The sequence below is a fragment of the Meleagris gallopavo genome, chromosome 6, assembly GCF_905368555.1.
Source record: "Meleagris gallopavo chromosome 6, MGAL_WU_HG_1.1, whole genome shotgun sequence".
In the NCBI taxonomy this organism is placed as follows: domain Eukaryota; kingdom Metazoa; phylum Chordata; class Aves; order Galliformes; family Phasianidae; genus Meleagris; species Meleagris gallopavo.
In genome coordinates, this window is record NC_139409.1 from 6,361,030 (window position 1) to 6,381,532 (window position 20,503).

The 20,503-nt window shown below is 42.0% G+C and overlaps 1 protein-coding gene across 4 annotated transcripts in view; it reads right to left on the reverse strand.

Moving 5' to 3' along the window:
• The window catches only part of PRKAG2 (protein kinase AMP-activated non-catalytic subunit gamma 2), a 185,560-nt gene that overhangs the window by 41,696 nt on the left and 123,361 nt on the right, over positions 1–20,503 (reverse strand). For all 4 annotated transcript variants that reach the window (XM_085226986.1, XM_085226988.1, XM_085226987.1 and 1 more), the window contains one exon: positions 15,393–15,607. In XM_085226986.1, coding sequence (XP_085083112.1) covers positions 15,393–15,607 — 215 coding nt within the window. The remainder of the gene's footprint in view (positions 1–15,392; positions 15,608–20,503) is intronic.

The following is a 20,503-nucleotide window of genomic DNA, read 5'->3' on the forward strand; positions in this document are numbered from 1 at the left end:
ATTCCATCCCCTATTCTGCCTCAATTTTACAATTTATTTGAACCAATCCTAAAACAAGCTGCTGTTAATGGTGTTCATTCTGCTCATCGCTTTGCATTCTAGTTCTTTTGTACTTGTAGGCAACACAATGAGTCAGAACAGGAAACTGATGCAGCTGAAAAGCAAACAGACCAAGAGAAAAGACTGGGCTTTATCCAGATCAGTTCCTGATCCAGCTCTGCGTGCAGTAGCGCTGGCACAAGAAATGCCAAGGGCAGCAGTGGCAGTGGGACCATGCCTCTGGAAACAGCCTGCTTTAATATTCATGTAGATCAGTGGTGAGAACAGTGTTGTTCACTGCTAATTGCTACAGCAGTATACAAACCAGCAGATATTTTTGGCAATCCTGAATAATACCTCTCTCTACAAACTCTACCTGCTCTTTTACAAAAGGATTACCAGGTAAAGGTAGGGAAAATCTGTCTTTCAAAGCAGGTGTAATTCCCACCAAAATGATACTACATGCTGTAACATTTCCGTATCTGTTTGTTATGGCTGCTCTGCTGCCACAGGAGGTTTCTATTAACTATATCCTAGGGATTTGTCTAGATTAGTATTTGAATGTTTGGTATCAGAGTGTGTCAGGTAACCCATTTGAACTGTTTGCATTGCAGTGAGTACCTACTTTGTATGCTAAATATTACTAAGGAAAATAAACTTTATATCAATTTAGAAGAAAAATATATGCAAAGTCAAAATTGCCTGAAAGCATTTTTTCTTTGCCATGTTTCAGGTTTTATTGGGGTATTATTTAAGCCCAAAAAGCGGGGACATATGACATAACACTGATAGAGAAGCTTAATTAAGAAGTACCAGCAATCTTTGTAGAGGCAAAGAAATAACTCCAGGTTAATACAATGGGAAAAGTTACAAAAAGGCTGATGCGACAAAAGAGGTTTGGAGTTCTTGATAGGAATGCATCCACCGGGATAGGGATCTATCAGTGGCTGTCATCAGATCAGAGCAGCTGGTTGAGCCTCAGTTTCATCTCACCTGAGCTTGGACACACACAGAGCAGCTTTTCCTACTGAATGAGTGACCCTAGGCTGCTGCTACTGCAACCAGTGGAGAAACAGTCCTTTGTAGGCCATCATTCGTATGAACTCTTTCTTCTTAGAGAAGAACTCAGTATACATCATTTGTGTGCTGGGCTCCAGTTGCTGCACTGACTAGATCTCTACATCTCCAGTTAGTCAGGTTCATTCTGCTTGGAGTATCTGTCTTTAAGGGAAGGTGGGTGGAGGGAGCCAAGAAACTATAAACTAGTCACTAGAACTTCGATTCCAAAATGGATAGGAGAAAAAACACTGATTTTAAGTTACTAGAGGAAGGGAAGATCACCGGTTACAGCCAGCATGTATGAACAACACCAAGTCAATCTCAGTCACTTTAATAACGAGTTAGAAGCCTTGCGGTAGGCAGATGCTGTGTGAGTTAATGAGGCTATTGACACTATCTTGCATGACACTCTCCTAAGCAAAGCAGAGAGTCCAGATGAAACTGCTGCTAAAGGTCAGAGCCATACTCACAAGGAAGGCAGTAACATTTCTTTATCTAACTGGGAGGGTTTAACAGAGGATTCCATGGAAGGCTGTGTTCTCTCTAATATTGTTCAATGTTTTCACTGGTGACTCAATGCAGGAATAATGAATAACCACATTTTCACGTGATCCAATACTAAAAGAAGCTGTGCCTTTATGGATAGCCTTACAACTTAGATAATCTAGAGAATTCCTGAAATGCTTTGAAAAGTAGGATGCACGTTGGTATGGGTAAGTACAGAGCTATATGTAAGTGAGAATAATCAAAAATAAAATGAGAAAAAACTGGCTTTCAACAGTCATGCAAAGAAATGACCGAAGAATGAAACTAAATGTCAGACAACAATGTCAAATTCATGGGAAAAAAAAATCACACTATCTCTTAAAGTTTTATGGGTAAGGCATGGAAGTCTGTTCTACGCGTTTGTTGATTAGACATCAGCTAGAGTATTGATTCAGCTTTGGGCATTGAACTCAAAAATAAACATAGAGAATCCAAAGAAAGCAACAACAGTGATATAGCAGTTGAGAAATAATGACATGTAAAGAAAGAGTTGAAAACTTCCTCAAAAGAAGAGGACCAAAGGGAAAAACAATCACAGGTTCCAAAATTAATACGTTCTTGCAAGAAGAAAAGTGATAAACTATCATCTGGATCCACTGGTTATGGAATTAGAAATAGGAAGTCTTTGCTTGGACTTTGGGAGAACTTTCTGAATGTGACAGTAAAGGACTGTTATTTGATTGTCCTGGGAGTGGGCTTAAGCACTGCCACAAACATATCTGTTCTTCAGTAAGAAATAGGTGTTTTCACTTAAATTCAAGGCTGTCCATATCCAAACTCTGCCTGACTGTTCTCCATCATTCTGTTCCGATCACTGAAGGCAGCAGAACTGCTGAGACTGATCTATGCCTGGTGCCACCTGTTCAGCTCATGGTTCAGCAGTAAAACAGAATGCCCTTCGAAGTACTTCAAAAGGAAAAAAAAATGACTTACCTTATAAAACCTAATGGATTGAAGAGCAACAAGAAGGAATTCCCATCTAAATGCAAATCAAGACAAACCCATTTTGAATGCAAGAGTAAACTACAAATGGTAATTTTCCCACCGTTCCTAGTGCTGCTTACAATTACAGTTCTATACAACTCAAGTAGTCAAACAGCTCTTCTCCTGATGAGCTGTCAATGAGCAATTTAGGGTTTTTTTCTAAATGTATGTCATAGACATGCTTATTCTGTAACAGTCTGTGCAAAGTTAATTTTAAAAACTTACTGCTTATTTTTGGTTTAATTTAGTCTGGTTTATGAAGTGGAGAGAGACAAAAAAAATCAGAAAAAAAAAAAAAAAAGGGTTTCATCTGCTGGTTGCTGTAAGTTAAGCTCCCACTTGTTTTCTGCTAGAGTGTGATAACTGATACCAGTGGTCTACAATACTGAAAAGGCTGGGATCAGTGGGGCTGAGGTTAGGATCCCACCCTGGATCTGCTAACTGCATGGTGGAAAGCATGACTGTAGGATGGCTGTCTGAGTGCCCATGGTGTGATGAGAGAACAGAGTCAGTCTCAGTGCAGAGTTCTGGTCCTGGTTCTGATGTAGAGTCCTCCTTACCTCAAAGACCTTGGAGTAAACAGAGCAGCTGTGCAGGTAGTGTAGTTTCTACCATTTATTCTAAGGAATCTGTGTTCCAGCACCAAACAAACTAGTAAGGAGGGGGATGTCTCATACAAAATGCTGGATTCAAGTTTTTTCTTCCTGTACCTGGAAGAAATGCAATAAGATTTGCTCTAGTCTCAGAAGGCTTTTGAGATATTAGATGCTGTAGTCATTCCAGTGTAGTATGTATAAATGAAGATAGTGACAACGCAGAAATTACAACATGTTTAGATCACAGTAATAAAATCCCTACAATGCCTGGCACTAAAAATGCACTCAGCATTCTGATTTTATCCTCCCCAATTGAATCCTGACTTGTGGACCCTAATCTACAGGGCCCTAAATGAATTGAAAGACAGCTATTCTGCAGCACGTTTCAAAGTGATGGGGCAAGTTGTGTCTGTTCTCTGTGTCTTTCTGTTGTTGTATAGTGACATTAAAGATGACTCTAGTGGTTTCTTTTTACAACAGCTCTAACAGACTTTGCCACTCAAGCCAGAAAGGTTTTTTCCTTCATCCCAGTGCCATCAGAATAGGAATCTATCAGTAGTCCTAACGAGGAGTCTGTTGGCATGGAATACAGATTAGCTATGTATTGCTTTTACATTTCATAGGTAGTAACTAGCCTTTGAACTAAATCTGCATCCTCACACGTAATAGAAGCTATAACATTAATTACTTCACAGAGTTAATTATTACTGATCAGCAGTCCCTGTTGGGGATCTTTAGCAGGCTGAACGAATAACATAATTGGAGCAACAATAAAATTTAGCCTTAAAAAAAGAAAGGAGCACAGAAGCACATTCAGCACCAGGAAAGATGTTGAAATAAACCCTGTGCATTTATAGCAAATCTTCACTGCAATTACAGCACGGAGTGTTGCAATCCTATTACCCCAAAGACATACAAACTGAACGTCGAGAGTGATTTTGCATTTTTAATGGAAAGCCCTACCTAAATATTTCTGTGTGGGATGATCCAAGTGAGTTCTGTCACCGACCGAGTTGAGAAACAGGACGAGTTTTCGAAACCTCTTTTGATCTAACACCAGAAACAAGGAACCTGTCCCATGTGAGAACATTGCCCTACAACACTGTTGCTTTGTTTGAGAAGAAAAATTGTGTACCAGCGACACAAGAGTCAAGTGATTCTGAAACCATAAACTTCAAAGGAAGTAAACAAGCAAGTGAGAGTCCAGATCACCAGTTAACCTCTCAACGAGAAATACAAGTGGAGAAGAGGCGGCCCCTGTTTGCACAACCTCTTATCTCTGGTGGCATTTCTGTTTCACTCTGCAGCTCTAATAGAGTCTTGAGTCTGGGATATTAAAGAAGCCTTCTCCAACTACGGCTTTGTGGGCACCATTAATCCTTAGCTCATTTCTGTAGAATATAGGTGGAGACTGACTCGGTATTATTAGCGTGAATTCTCCATGCAGAAATTGTTGCAGTAGTAATCAGGTAATAAGCATGATTAAAGTAGAAATATCTGGTTGTGACAAACGTACTGTTTTTTTTTTGTTGTTGTTGTTTGATTAAGCTAAATCATTGATAAAAAGCAGGTAAGCATTGACCGATATGAAGTGGATGGAGGGATAAATGTGAGCCTGCATTTACCTGACGCTTCCTACACAGCATTAGCTGTGTTAATTAAAGTGAAGCATTTAGGTAAGTACTGTCGTTGGATGGAGGCCAGAGTCCTGGATGATGCTCCACAGAGCACAGGCTGCTGAGGATAACAAATTTAAAAAAATACTAAGAGGCAAATCTGATTTGTATGAACATTTACTATACACCATTTTTTCATCTTAGCGTGGTGTTTCAAAGCCTTGCTCATGGGTAGTGGCTCCATTCTGCAAACACTTACTGCACCAGCTTTCAGTCATGGTGTTTTTTAAACCTAGAATTAAATACTTTTTCCCTAATCAAGCCTGAAGAGAACTGATGCCATACTTCAGGCTTGAGTAAGACCCACAAAATTCTAGTCACCTGTTAGCGGCCTACTGTTAAAATGGCATTTCTGTGATCATCAGCAGGTCTCAAAGACTGGAAGCAGATACAGTGAGTCCAGATGGTGAGGAGATGCAGGTGAGAGCTGCTGCGGTGGGTTACTGAAAGACAGAGGCAGATTTCAGCTCAGAGCTGACTCGCCTTGACAAAACTTTTAGCTACTGATATACAGCTGAGCTGAACAAATAATTGGCTCTGCAGCATGGGCTGCACTATGAAGTGGATAACTGCTGGCTAAACAAATGAGCTGTGCACTAGGCACTCACTTTCTACAGATCTTATCTTAACTGAGGATCTCAATCCACAGTAGGACACTGAGTATTCAGAAGCTATCTCAGAGAGGCAGGCAAGGATAATAAAGTACATTTCAGTGCAGTTTGTAAAATTCCTTCAACACAAAGCCCATGGTTGACTCGTAATCTTCAAATAGATCATTTTTGTGACAAAAAGCTATTCTTCAGATGGTGCTCAATTTGCATAGCTTGAGGAACCTGGCCTTCTTCTGAATTATTCCCAGATCTACTGCTGATCACTCTGGGCAAAATTGTTGTGTACTGCTTCTCTTTTTTTGTTTTGCTTAAAAGAAATCTGCCATGACAGCATCCCTTCTCTCATGCATGCTTTCCCTTTTGGCAGTCTATTAACTATATCGTTCCATCGCTTCAGGTACACTACAAGTGAAACCAGGTCTTGCATGTATGCTTCTGTAGTTTGATACCATCTGGAAGGGGCTTAAGTAAGGACTGTGTTGAGCAAGAAGCATATCAAGTGCTTCAGCTAAATGTTTTATGACTACAAACAATACCATAAAGAGATGTGGAAATACCAACAAGGCTTTTCCCTGTATTCCATGAACCAGGACTGAAAAAAAAATTCAAATTAGTTCAATGTTAAGGACCTGTGATACACCTCAAGCTCAACACCATGCTTACATTACTGCAAAGTTCATGCAAACGTGGATACAAAAGTGTGCTGATGGTCAGGGGATGCTCACAGTGTGGATATGGTAAGCACTGGGTGTACATGCACATAAGTTTAGATGCAGATTCAGTATTCAGCAGTATGTGTGAGGAGACTTCTGTATTAACATAGTGTGGTATCTCCCAACTATCAATATCATGCAAATGGACCATTTAAATTGTCATTACAGGTAAGGAAACAGTTGGGCTATGAGCAAATCTAGCCTCTCTGAGGCCAGTACAATAACTGTCACTAATTTTAGTACAGTCAGAATTAAATTTAGAGAATTTAATATGTCTACATTATATCTATATATATACATGTGTTTTATATATATATATATATACGCACTAAATTGTACATAAGCTCACCAGAGGTGCTTCTTAGTTTCTGAAGCACAGTTAAGTAGCAGACTGGAAATTTAGTGTCAGTTTCAATTAAATGGAAAAAAATGAAGTTGAATACTAAATTAAATAATGTAGTCAGTAGTTTGAGATGAAAGTGGTTGTTTCTGCCAGAGTGGTCATATTTCAAAGTCAATCAGCTGTAGGAACCAAAAGCATCATCTTTGGAGATAGAGTTTTCTGAGAGCTTTGGACCTCTGCATGAGGCACACAACCCCTGTTGGTGCTGGATGTCACTGAGAGCCAGAAAGTGCTCCCGTAGCAGTGATGCCACTTCACAAGGGAAACTGCTGCTGGGTTGTACCAAGAGCACACTCTAACCGTGGCCATTTGAATGAAATGTTGGAGTTTCAGCTGGGTTCTTCTGAGAAGATGTCCAAGTAAGGCCTTGTGGGTGAGAGACAGCACGGGACATTCCTGAAAGAAGGGGAGCTGATTTGGCTTTGACATTTCAGTGGTTGTTATATTCTTTTACAGTTTGTTTGGATGATATTTTGAGCTCTTGGGAAAAGCACACCAAGTTCAGAACAGAAGCTTGGCTATAGATCTCTAGAACAGCAAGTATTTATTTAAGGTTGTTCATCGACTTAGACAGGCATTTCAGTGATTCACGTTTTTAAAATAATTTTATAGGTAACTGTGATTAAAAAAAAAGTAAAAATAAGCAAATCCAGTGCACAACATCAAATTTGGAGCATATGTGTATGAATACTAATCTGTATACAGTCTGCAGGACATTATGTCTTATGGTAATTCTGTGAAAGCTATCGGTTCCTGAGGATGTCTGACCCATCCTAAACTAAGCTCTAAAATAAACATAGAAGTCAGAAAAACAGCCTGCTTTACAATGATTTTTTGCATAAATTTTGATGTGCTCTGAAAACCTGATAGCTTTTTGTACATTATAATACATTATTGCCTGCAATGGAAAAGGCTGCTGCTAAAATCTTTAAATACAATGTGCTATCTATAGTTATCTTAAGCCACTTACGTCTACGGTTCTAAGAATAACTGCTTTCTGAAGAACTTCTTAATGTATTGTTTGACTTAAGGAGGTGTTACACTGCAGTTTTTATAAATGGGAAACTGAGGCACCACGGGACCAAGGGACACAGTGATAATCATGTAAGAGATCTCTGATGGAGTGAATATGTGCACCCGCCTCCCTGAGCTCTGCTACCGATGCTGTGTTTTTCTCTTTTTCAAACTCTTTATTTTCTGTTACAACTATGTAACTGAAAAGAGAAGAAATCTTGAATTCAAAGAACTAAATCAGCAACAGCCATGTTTGGGGCCTTGAGGAAGAAAAGCAGGAGTGAGGAAACAACTCTTCAAAACATGACTTCTAGATCGGTAAAATCTTGGGTAATGGAGGAATCTATTTGGTGACCAGCTTGTATGATGTGCTTCTGTACTGCAGAGGTGCTCAGTGCATCTTGCCATCCCTTTCTGAAGACTAGCTGCTTCTACCTGTGTCAGGAGCTGGGTGCAGAGGTGGTGCACACCATGAATATTTCCATGTAAATATGGTCCAAATGCCCACAGCTAGAGAGGCCAAACCTACCCAGCAGGCAGATAGCGATCTCACAGCTGCTGCTCTCCTTGCCACTTGGCGATCAGCTATTTCCTGTTGTCACCACGACCTTTCTTCTATTCTGATCCTCGTGCTCTTTCCATTATTTACTCTTTATTTAATCTCTCAGGTTTTCCCCAATTCCTTTCCCATCCTCTGTCTGTCCATCAACTTTCATCTTCACTTGTGCTACTCGTTTGTAAGTGTTTTAATAGACAATAAAAACTGTACAAAACCTTGATTGAGCAAAGTGGCCAACGTGTATATTGCTTTAAGTGCTCTGGTAATGCTGACTCCAGCCAGACCACCAATGTGCTTAAAATTGACTGCACTTTTAAGTGCTTTCCTGGATCAAGGCCATCATCGCATTGACTTCAACCAAAACAGAACAGCACCTGAGATTCAGCAACATAAATACATAGCAACCTCAACCAAACTCAGCGCTGTAACCTTCAGATTACCTTTCTTCAATGCCTTCTATCATCACTGGCTATGTTATGGCTACACTTAAAACCCATTCTGCAAGTACATACTGGATGTAGTGCTTAGGAGCCACCCTGTTTGAGCCAATGCTTATGGTTTTAGAATATGCCCTGCCTGTTTGCTAGATCAGGCTCTCGGACAATGAAGTCCTCAGGGCAAGAGTCATGTTTATTTCTCTGCTGAAATCATCTGTGCTCACATACCACGAAACAGCAATTAGTAACTTTCTGTTCAGAGGTACAAGGAAGAAGGATTTCTGCTTGCCACAGACAGCTGCACTGTGCAGCTATGGGCAAAAAAGCGTGCTAGAGAATAAGCTCAAACACCAGAGGTGCTAACCTTGGCACTGGCAATTGTCTATAATCCTACGCATGCGAGAAGGCCAACCAAGTATCTCCACTCTGTACCTCTGCTGCCCTCTCACCCTGCTGGCCTTGCGCCTCTCACCTTTTCTATGGTCTGTTCAGGAGTCAGGCTTTGTGATCCTCATGGATCCCTTCCACAGCAAGAGATGCAGTAGTTCTGTCATCCTACACTCCATTACTTCACCTTTCTACACTTCAGCTCACACACCCCGTGCTGTAGGACTTCTGTTCTTTGTTAATCATAAAACACGATTATTCATACCTCGGGCACTGCACAGATCCTTACTGTCTTCCTAAAAATGTCATCCACACGGCCCTGCCCTCAGTGCCCGCTAAGAATGCTGTTGGGAACAAGCTCAAGGAATAAATATTTTGCATTCATTTCGGGAGCACAATGGAAACATTTTTCCAAGCTGCTGCCAAGATGGTATCTGGTCCTCCTCTGAGTCAGCAGCCCATGCAGCTGACTTTCAAATGGCCAAACTTGGTTGATTGTTATCTTACAAGAAAAAGAACCACAGACATGAGCTGCGTTTCTGCAGAGCTGTGTTGCTCTCCTTATGTACAGGCTGACAGTGACACTACAATACAAATGGAAGGGAAGGTTACTCAAGATGTCTCCTATGAGTTTATCTCCTAACTTCAGCATTTTGTTTCATCCAAACTGAGGAAGGGATAAGGCTGTGGGGAGAAGAGAAAAGGATATTGCTGCTTTGTGTAATCTGTGACCTTTTGGTATCAGCCGGGGATTTACATTCTGTAAAGCTCTGCTGGCTGTTAAAGATAGTGTATCTAACAATATAATATGGATGAAACCGAGCTAAGAGAGATGGAGATGGATGAGGAATTCATAGAGTTCCCTCCCAAGGATCCTGGCCTATGTAGCATTTCTTCCTTCCTATAGCTGTATTTTCCATCTAGCTGAATACATGAGAAGGAATGGTGCAACAGAGAAGTTTCAGAAGCATGCATGCAGAGCTCTCTTCTAGAAGACTTTGGTTTATATTTTCTGCTGCTTTGTGCACAAGCACATGGTGGTACATCATTGTTTTCCTGAGAAATAGTTGGTAAGAAACTGGCAGCAATGCTCTATTCCACTGAACCTGTGCCTTAAATCAGAAATTAGGTTTCAGGCTGTGATCACTAACAGAGCTTACTCTTAATAGAAGAGTAGTACCACGAGTACTACTACCATGCGTAGTGCAGGATGTGTAGTGGAGTGATAAAGGTAACTTTGCTTTCAACTTCTAACCAGAAACTTCCCATTCAGGATTCTGGGGTCATGAGTTCGGTATCAAGGTGCACCGTAGACGAAACACACAGGTGCTCTGATTTTAATTGTCTTAGCTACTTAGAGTCATACGAACACTGCCAGAGCAGCTGGGAATTGATGGGACTCAGCATTTTGGCTGCTCATCCTTTCATCCTGATCTTTCTCCTTGGGCACTACGACTGGCAGGAACAGGAATCGGAGGAGTTTATGCTGTTAAGATAAATTCAGCACAAGGTACACCCATAGGTAGCTGCATAAATTGCTCTGCCAAAAAAGCCACAAGCAGACAGACATGCATTTCCTCAGGGCAAAGAAATTATGCAATATAAATTCTCTACATCCTATGATTGATTGCCAAGAATCCGAATGCTGCGACCAGAATACAATTACAATTACATCAGGAAACTGACATTATAGGAGGTTGTAACTGTATTTTTTTCCTCCTGTTTCCTAAAACAAGTAAATAATTCTAGAAAAAGCAAATTAACCAATATAAAATTATTAGCAAGATGCCTGTTGCGTATTTTAAATGGGGATAAAAATGCCAAATGTGGTAAAAGAATAAGACTAATAGGGAGGAGGTAAAGGGACAGAACAGAATATTAGTAGAATGGATCTCTTCATTTCCAAGCAAGTTTACTGGCTCATTTAGGATTTACTTCCCACTCAATCTCACTATGGACTTTCAATAATGTGAAGTCATTCTGCTCAGTGGAACCATCCTGATGCTCTGTCAAAGCAGATAAAACAAATCAGGTGGGCTCAGGACATTTTTTCTATTAATATGGTGTGCAATTGCTAAGTGATTGAATTATACATAATCACAAAGCTCTTGATTTAGTAGGTTTGCAACTAATCACATGCCAACTGTTAGATAAGTGTGTTCCATTTTTACATTAAATGCACTTTTACACAGACAGCAGCAGTTGCATTAGGGAGCATGTTGCAACCCAGCTGGCTTGTTGGAGCCCAGAGGATCTATTAGAGAACATCTCCCAGAAGGAGTGCTGGTATTAAAGCACTTAGAACTAGTCTGGACACAGCAACACTGCCAGAGCTTTCTCACTGGTAAATGACAGCCTTGCTGGCTCTACGTTCCGTGATCAGTTTACTGTGGTATAAATCAAAGCTGAATCAGAGTAATGCCTTGGCACTCATTTACTTCCTTAAACCACATGAATGCTGAAATAGAGAGTTCTTGCACATTTGCAGACCGGATTCCATTTCTCCCAGCCTGTGTGTGTTTTTTTTTTTCTTTTTAAGACAACATCAGAATCAAAGAGCATTTTCAGTTCTCTTCATCAGATTTAAATCTCTTTTATCAGCCAGGCTGATCACGGTGCTCTGATAGGTGCCATGGCTTTTTGGAGAGAGCCAGATGGGAGGACCTGCTGCACATATCCTGGTTCCCAGGCTGCCTGCCAGCAGCAGGGTGTGATGTAAGAGTCTTTCACGCCAAACAAGTTAACAGCCCTGTTTTTGAGTTTACTACATTCTGGCTGAGAAACAGCACGAATAGCCTCACAGGGAAATGCTGCTGCTGAACAAGCAGGTAGCTACAGAAACCATTTTCTCTTTACCTCTGTGTTTCTGCCACTGGAAGGGAGAGGCCTGGCTGCAGACCGTACTTCTGTTCCAGGAACTGAGCAGCACTGACTCTGTAAAATGGATGCCAACTGTATCTTCCAGTTTCTCCTGTGTCCTACACGTGTGGCTTGAAGAGGATGTGCTGACACAAGCTCAGTGTACATGTCAGACTGTCCTCTGCATGAGATGCTCTCTTTGTAAGAAATTTCTGGGAAACTATTAGGCTCAGAAGTTGGTTAGAGAATAGTGGTTCACCATATGGAAGAGGTTGTTTGTAAGTATGTTCTGCTTTTGTCCCTTTTGAACAGAGGGAGCCCCGCTCCTGTTTTCACCACAAGAGAGCTCAGTTTGGAGTGGGCATCTTACTCTGGCCATGACTCCTCATGCAGAAAAAGAGGAAACTCATAAAGGACAGGAAATGATGTACCACAAAAATACATGTGTTTGCAGGAGGCAGAATACTGCTATTTTCATGGTACCTTATGTGTCAGTGGAAGAAGAAAGGACAAAGTGAGAAGGATACGAGCACGCTGAGCTCAACACACAGCATTCCCCTTCAAAACAGGGCAAAGCGGTAACAGGGAAAACGTGTTGGTTGCTGAATTTGCAACCTCTCTGCATTCCTTTCATGGTTAGTAATGTTGCATTAGAGGGGAGTTATCATTCACCACTTAACAGCCTGAAGGTTACACAGTCCAAACAACATAAGGCCGAAGTACAAAGTCATGAACTGTGCAGCAAAAAACCGAGTCGCTCCTTCCCTGTTTCATGTGGGGCACGCTAATCTTTTGGAGTAGCTTTGATCTCTTATCAGCTGATTTCTCATTCTAAGTTCCAAACTCAACCACCAGGAACACCTCCGCAGCCATTGGGACGCCCACGAGAGCTGCTGCCATGGCTGTCCCAGCCTCACACATCTGCTTTGGGCACCCAACAGAAACACCGTGGTCAGAAACGCAGCGCCCAGAGTCCCTCAGTTGTGAGCGAGAAAGAGTGCTGACCAACCCTCTGAAGAACTGATTTATCCTCTCCGAGATACAGAGACAACCAACGTAAGCAGCTCAGTCAGGTTTCTAAAGTTAGGCAGGATAAATCCAGGCCTGAGTGATTATCACGGGCACCCATTGAGCACGGGGTTATCTGCTGAGGTCCACGCACTGCAGTGAGATGCTCCTTGTAGAAGCAGTGTCTCCTTCTGTCAGGGCCTGTCTCCTGCTTTTTATTCTCCTTATCAGAATAAAAGGGTTAAAAATCACAGCAAGATACACACTGAGTGCTACCAAAACACAAAAGTGCTGATTACATCTGCTGGAAAACTAATATCTTTATTCTTCTCTGTTTTTTAGCTGATTTAACCGTTCTGTGCCACAGCCTCAGACATATAAAAAGCAAGTACACAATCAGCTTCAAATGCAGGTGGATGTAAAAATGGGCTAAGATGAGTTCCAAGCCCTGGTGCTACACATTCCTATACTCATTCATTGGTTCATCTGTTGGGTTTTTTTCAGCAGTACTTCCAGCTCTGGCTCCAAGAGTTCCTTTTTGCTGTTGCAGTGTATTCCACAGTCATGAATCATTGATAATAGTTTTAGGATCACACACATTATCATCACTAATTAAACAATGTAATGAGATTTGAGTTGACAGAGCCCTTGTAGATAAGAGTCAACCTCTCCTTTCAATTGTCAACGTAAGAGCTGCTCTGTCATTAAAGTGAACATCTCACAGTGTCCACTGTGAAACCAGTCATACTATAACTTATAATGTTTTTAAGATTTTTGGAATCATTATGCCAAGAAAGAGCAATCTAAGTAAGCAAGAAATGGACCTCGATCTATTTATGACATCTTCACTGGGAAAACAAATATTTAACCCATGACTCAGAATAACTGAAATGTCTGAAATGCAGTATTCAGGGTGTTGTCACATTTGTAAGGGAAATAACTTAGTGAAAACCTAATGATTCACTGCCACCCTGTGCACTCACTCTTATAAATGAGATAGATATAAAACAAAGTACAAAAGCAAAGTATACAGAACAAAGCAAGTCAGGTGTTGTACATCCTATGTATCTTATATATGTTTTTCTGCATCTGTTGAATAGGAGATAATTGAGTACAATATATTGAGTTTCCATCCAGACTATCTTGTGCAGACACAGAACCACAACAGCTGATAAATACTTCCAAGTATTCTGTTTCTTTATTGTCCCAAGCAGCAAATCATTAAAAACAAACAAAAAATAAGATCTGTCTTTCAGTCGCTGTTCTAGCAGATACAACAGACCCCTGGGTAGCAGCTGAACAGAAACCACATTCACACACCAAGGATATGACCAACAGACTGAAGCCTACCACAAACATTCCTGTGTCCTGCAAGCCCCTGAACTTCATAACTTGTGGATCCCAAACCTGCTCCTTACATGGAAAGGCAGTGAATGGTCTGGAAGAAGATTACTGCTGGAGTTCCTAATTGTGAGTATAAGATTGGTATTATTCAGTATTTTTAATTCTTTACTTTTGCCTAGTGGCAGAATAGGAAGGTGTTTATTTTGAAAGGAGTCTGGCTTCCTTAGTCTAGAACAACAAACAGGATACAACAGGACATAATGAGTAATGACTGAAAATGTCTATTATTTATAAGAGCAAATGGTCACAGCATCCAGACACACACAGTGTAATGGCTGCAGCCACTCCTGTAGAGGTGCTGGACACAAAGGAGGAAATGTGGGACTGCTGGCTTAGCATATCCAGAAGGCAGAAGAGCACAGAAGAGAACAGCGATTACTGTGAGGCCGAGGCTAGCCAGAGGAGGGGGGGGAAGACAAAGACATGCAGTGCAGATGTTGCAGAGAAGAATATCAGAGGTTGGAATTCACATTTTCCTGGAACTGCTGAGTTCTGCATTCCCAGGAGCTAAAGAAACCACTCCTACAAAGACACTGCTACTACCTGGGGTCTGCTTAAATACCCGGGTAGTTCCACCCTTCTGAACTGCAAGCTGGGGCAGACAGCGTCACAGCAACCAGTGCCATCAGACTGCAGTTGTCCCAGTGATCTCAGACTCCTGAGGCAGCAGGAACTCAAAACCCTGCAGCTCACGCTGTGAATTTCTTTTTGATCTGCTCTCCTTGGCTGCTAGCCTTCTCATCTGCTCCTTTCAAGGGATATAAAAGACAATCATAAATAAAATTGTATCCTTCTCTAAAGCGGCATCTCAGCAATGCGTGCAGAACTGTGTAGCCACTGCAAAGCTCATTTGAACTCAATGCAAGAACTAATTGCTATTTGGTTAACTCACAAGAAGAGCTCCCGCCTCTGGATTTCTAATGCTTTGCCAGCTGAACGCTGAGAGCTGAGACAAGCCTGGGGTGTAAGGCACATGAAATTGTTCTCATTCCGTTCCACAGAATGGACGCACCAGCTCTAGCTCATAGTACGAGAAACAATTTTACACACACCACTGTACATTTCCCGGTGGAGAAGTGGACACAAGCTCTACTTACTGGTTTTGAGGTAGCACAAGGAGATGGTGTCATTATAGGAGGCTTGGCTGCGCTTTGGGATGGAGGCAAAGAAAATCTCTGCCCTGTGTCCGGAGGAGAAGAACAGTGAATCCGTGTTTCTAGTCTCTCAGGCTCATGCTTATAGGATTCAAGAGGAAACGTGGACTGCTTGGTCACTTGTGTTGGGGTAGATGGAGAAGAGGAGAGGCCAGAGGCTGTAAAAAAGAATAATTACTAACGATCAGAAGAGAAGCAGGCAGAAATCTCATCTTTACAGTAAACCTATATATATTTTTATCACCTTTCCCAGGCTAAAAGCATATATCTCACCCTTATTTATAATAGGGGATTAAAACTCTGTGAATTGTTTGTCTGCTTGAACTGTCTGAGCCATTGTCCAGGGAGGTGTATTTGCAAGATGAGGGAGCTCTACCTTTCTGTTCTATTAGCCTCCCATCTGCTTCCTTACTTCTAAAACAATCCTCAGCACTGGTGTCACTTTCTTGTTGCTATTTTAATGCTTCTGTGAATCTCAGGATTACCTCTATCTCATGGCAAATGGCTTAAGAGCTTGAACGTATACTTTTGCTTCATTTTGATGATTCTGTCTCTGCCAGTAGTTAGAACAAAATTAGAAGGAGAGGCAAAAAGAAACAGGGGGTATATCCTGTGAGCTCCAGCCCACTTTCTGCAGGGCTCTCAGCAATGCCTTCCTGCAAACTAGATTTGTTTTCAGCAACCTTTGAGGGGAACGATTATTTTTCTCTTGTGCTGAGAATCAGTAACAGCAGCAGATCATTTGTCTTGTGAGCATCCTGCTTTTGTTTGACACACATATCTACCCCAGCTGTATTTTAGGTTGTGTTCTTAGGGCAGTTCTGAGTTGTGATCAAACATAATTTAAGCCGTGCTTATTATCCATTTAAGAACAAACATCCACATCCAATTAGAAAATTCATTACAACATCTGTGTTTCTTATTACATCTGTGTGTTTGTCAGCAAACAAAGGAAGATTATTTTATGCCAGCATAAATCAGAGCGGATTTAAAGGGGTAAAAACTGAAGCTGGACAGAGCTTCAGATTTTGAAGTGGGCTATGGGAACCTATGTGGCCTCTGAGTTGGGTTCACTTCTTGTGCTCCCAGAGATCTGTGTAGATAACCAATGAATCCCCAGGGGACTCAAGTCCATCAAAAAGGAGCAGATGGATAGCTTCTAATCAGCAGGAAACCCCAAGCCATCCAAACAAAACTTCAAAACATGATAAGGCATCTCCAAGGCAAATTCAGTTTGCCTTCTCAGTGTGAGCTTTCACGATTCTACAAGAGATTTCTGCACACCTCTGTTCCAAGGCTTTGCACTGGTGCAAACACAGCCTCCACTGGTCCTCGTTCACAACGCAGGCCAAAGTGTATTAGTACAACTCCCTCGGTACTCCAACACTTCTGCAATCAAATGCCTGCAGAACCACGAGCACTGGTTGAATGAATCCTTGGGAAGGTTTATATCCTGTCTTGCATTGACCTCAAAGGGCATTCATTACCTCTCGGTGTCCCCATTCTGCCAAACAGCATTTATAGAGAATACTTTGTATTTTAGGAATGTAAATGATAAAGCTCGGCAGTAACTGCTGATCATGGAGCTGTCTTTTGGAATTGCAGCTGCCCACCGAGGATATGTGTTTCATTAGAGCTCCGCCAACCAAGCAGCAGTTATCACAAATGCAATGGAGATGGGTGTTTCAAGGCATTGCTGCAAACAGGCATGCCACAGGGAGGGGCAAGGAGAATGGCCCCAGTGTTTGGGATGCCCTCAGCACTGCTGATTTTAGTGAGATTGGAGCATGTGCCATTTGCTGAAGGACTAAAAGGATAGTTTTTGCTTGCAGATAGAGATGAATAGTTTTGGGAAGATGCTCTGATTTTCTGTATTTTTATGGGTGTGCAAATGTTTCCTGAGCACTCAGACTGGGGTTTGAGGTGGATGGTAGCTGTAATTGATGCAAATATAAAACCACTAAAAGGGAGAAAAACACCATTAGATCTTAAATTCTTACTGCTGGAAAGTGTTCACTGTGTGCTAATGTATCAGCAAGTCTACAAACGATTTCCAGGATTAACAGTCTTTGCCAAAAGTGTTATTACCAGGCATAAGGGAAGCTGACAGGGCTGCCATAAAGTGGAGAGGACAGCCAGAGGACACAGGAAGATGTGGATGAAAGGAGACCACGGAAGTAACATCACTCACATCCCATGAAAACTATGGTAGATGTGTGACGGCACAGGCAGTAAAGTTCCTTGCAGACAGCATGCCTTCCATTTTTATAAGAACAGCCTGTGATGGTGAGCCTCCTCTTGGGAAAATTGACTTGAGTTTTTATAGATGATGAGTGTCTGTCCAGAAACTTTACTGGGTACACTTTGATCCCTAGAACAGTCTCTGCCTCCTGGGTTCTTAACACAGAAGAACTCAAAGCAAGGCACACCCTGACACTCTTCAACTTCACTTTTTCTGTGACTATTTCCACACAGAGGTGGAGATAAAATCATCATTGTTTTGGAAGGTATTGGATTAAATTATGCGTTAGACTTTTCAGTGTTTGCTACTTAAAAGCTCACTTTGTAGCATTATTGTGGTACCTATTTTATTCACGTTTCTGTACTGCTGAGGTTGAAGGAAACAACTGTAATTTTATGATAATTAAAACAAAAGGCTTTACTGCTATGCTGCAGCTCAGTGTCTGAATCATAGAATCACAGAATCGTAGAATCATAGGATGGCCTGGGTTGAAAAGGACCACAGCGATCATCTAGTTTCAACCCCCTGCTATGTGCAGGGTCACCATCCACCAAACCAGGCCCAGAGCCACATTCAGCCCAATCCAAAGCCCTATAAAGAATTTTATAAAAGTTTGTGACATTAAAGATGGAAAATCTCCAACATACCCCCAAGAGAAAATCACTTCAGGAGTAACAGAACTTTGTGTTAACAGAATCCTATTGAACTGCCATCTAAGCAGATGGAATAGATGTAAATATATGGGTATGTGTGCATGCAGTCCCTGTGCTGGTCTACCACAGAAGAAATGGATCGAGCAGACAAGACACAGCTTGTATCCCATGATAAACAATATGGCATTAAAAAGCAGCCACCATTTCTAGACTTCTCTATAACAAAGCTGAAAAATTCAGTACAGACAAGGATTTCTGAGAAGAAAGAGTCTTTGAAGCTGCCTGCAAACTCAGCTGCTGCTGATAATGAGATGAACTGTTATGGCACGTAATTATCTCTAATGCTAATGTTTCTTTCATCAGACAATGAAATGCGTAATCAAGTGTGGTATTTTCATGTCGGCAAACTAAATAGCTCTTCTTTTTTTTTCCATTAGATTAACAAAAGAGTTCTAGACAGGAAAATAAAGAAGAAGGGAAAATTCTGGATTAGTTATTGTATCACTGGCCAACAGAAGGCTTTGTCCTGCATTTTCTGTTGACTGCCCTAGTCCCGTTTTATCAAAGAATCACAAAGTATTCCCAGCCAGAAGGAACTCATAAGGATCACTGAGTATCTTTACTCTTATTCAAAATCTATTTGTGAGACTGTATCAACTCTAAATAGCACCTGTCTTACGTTTGATCAAAATGGGGCAATTTCCAGTTGTCCTTTCCCTATGACAGGGTTGCCTGCAGCAATGGCCCAACAATCAGTTCTATGCCCGCATTTGTACAGTTCCAGCTTGGATCTCACCCACGTCACATGTTGGATAGAAGAGCCTCCAGAAAACACCACTGTAACAGCAGAGCCCACAGCTTTGGCCCAAGATAGCATTTGTTAGTCACACACATATAAAAATAACACTGCAACCACTTGTTTCGTTAGATACGTGCAACTATTTCCTTTAAATAAAGCCCTTATTTTGCATGGTGTTAAAATCTCCACCCACCTACTGGGTGCATTCTGATGCAAACCAGCCTTCCAGCAAGGTATAACAGCAAAGGATAAATGCTGAATGGTCATTTGTGGACTCCTAAGAGAAGGGTGGCCACCCTCCTGTGTCCCAGGGTGAGGCCCACAATTAGCACTGTCACCTGCACACCATGCCTGACCTGGCAGGATGCAGTTGGTGGCTCCGGGCAGGATGCTCACAGCCCAGGGGCTCTGCCAAAGCCTCCCTTTCATTTATCAGCTGTGCTATGCTTCCTTCTGCCCAGAGCTCTGATCCACCCCTCTCCAGAAAGATACACTGCCCCATGGACCTCCAGAGCCATCTGCCCACACATTGCACTGAAGAAGTTGGCTTGGGTATCCTGCAGAGCTGCTCTCCCCTGTCCAGTGGCCAAAGAAAACAGCTAGAAACCAGCTGTCAAACATCCCTTGCATTGATGTGTTTAAGGTGAAGTTGTTAAAGCTGCTGAAAGTTACAGACAGTGTCAAAAAAAAACATTTTGGCAGTGTAATCATCCTGATGGATGAAAAACATAACGTGAGCCAGCAGTGTGCTCTTGCAGCTCGAAAAGCAAATGGTATCCTGGGCTCCATCAGAAGAGGGGTGGCCAGCAGGGACAGGGAGGTGATTGTCCCCCTCTACTCTGCTCTTGTGAGGCCCCATCTGCAGTACTGTGTCCAGGTCTGGAGCCCCCAGTACAAAAAAGATGGGGAGATGTTGGAGAAGGTCCAGAGGAGAGCCACAAAGATGATCAGGGGACTGGAGCACCTTCCCTACAAAGACAGGCTGAGGGAGCTGGGCTTGTTCAGCCTGGAGAAAAGAAGGCTGCAGGGTGACCTCATTGCAGCCTTTCAGTACCTACAGGGAGCCTACAAACAGGAGGTGAATCAACTCTTTGAAAGGGTAGATAATGGCAGGACAAGGGGAAATGGTTTTAAGTTGAGGGAGGGGAGATTTAGGTTGGATGTCAGGGGGAAGTTCTTTACTTGAGAGTGGTGAGGTGCTGGAACAGCTGCCCAGAGAGGTTGTGGATGCCCCATCCCTGGAGGTGTTCAAGGCCAGGTTGGAGGGGCCCTGGGCAGCCTGGTTTAGTATTAAATGTGGAGGTTGGTGGCCCTGCATGTGGCAGAGGGTTGGAGATTCATGATCCTTGAGGTCCCTTCC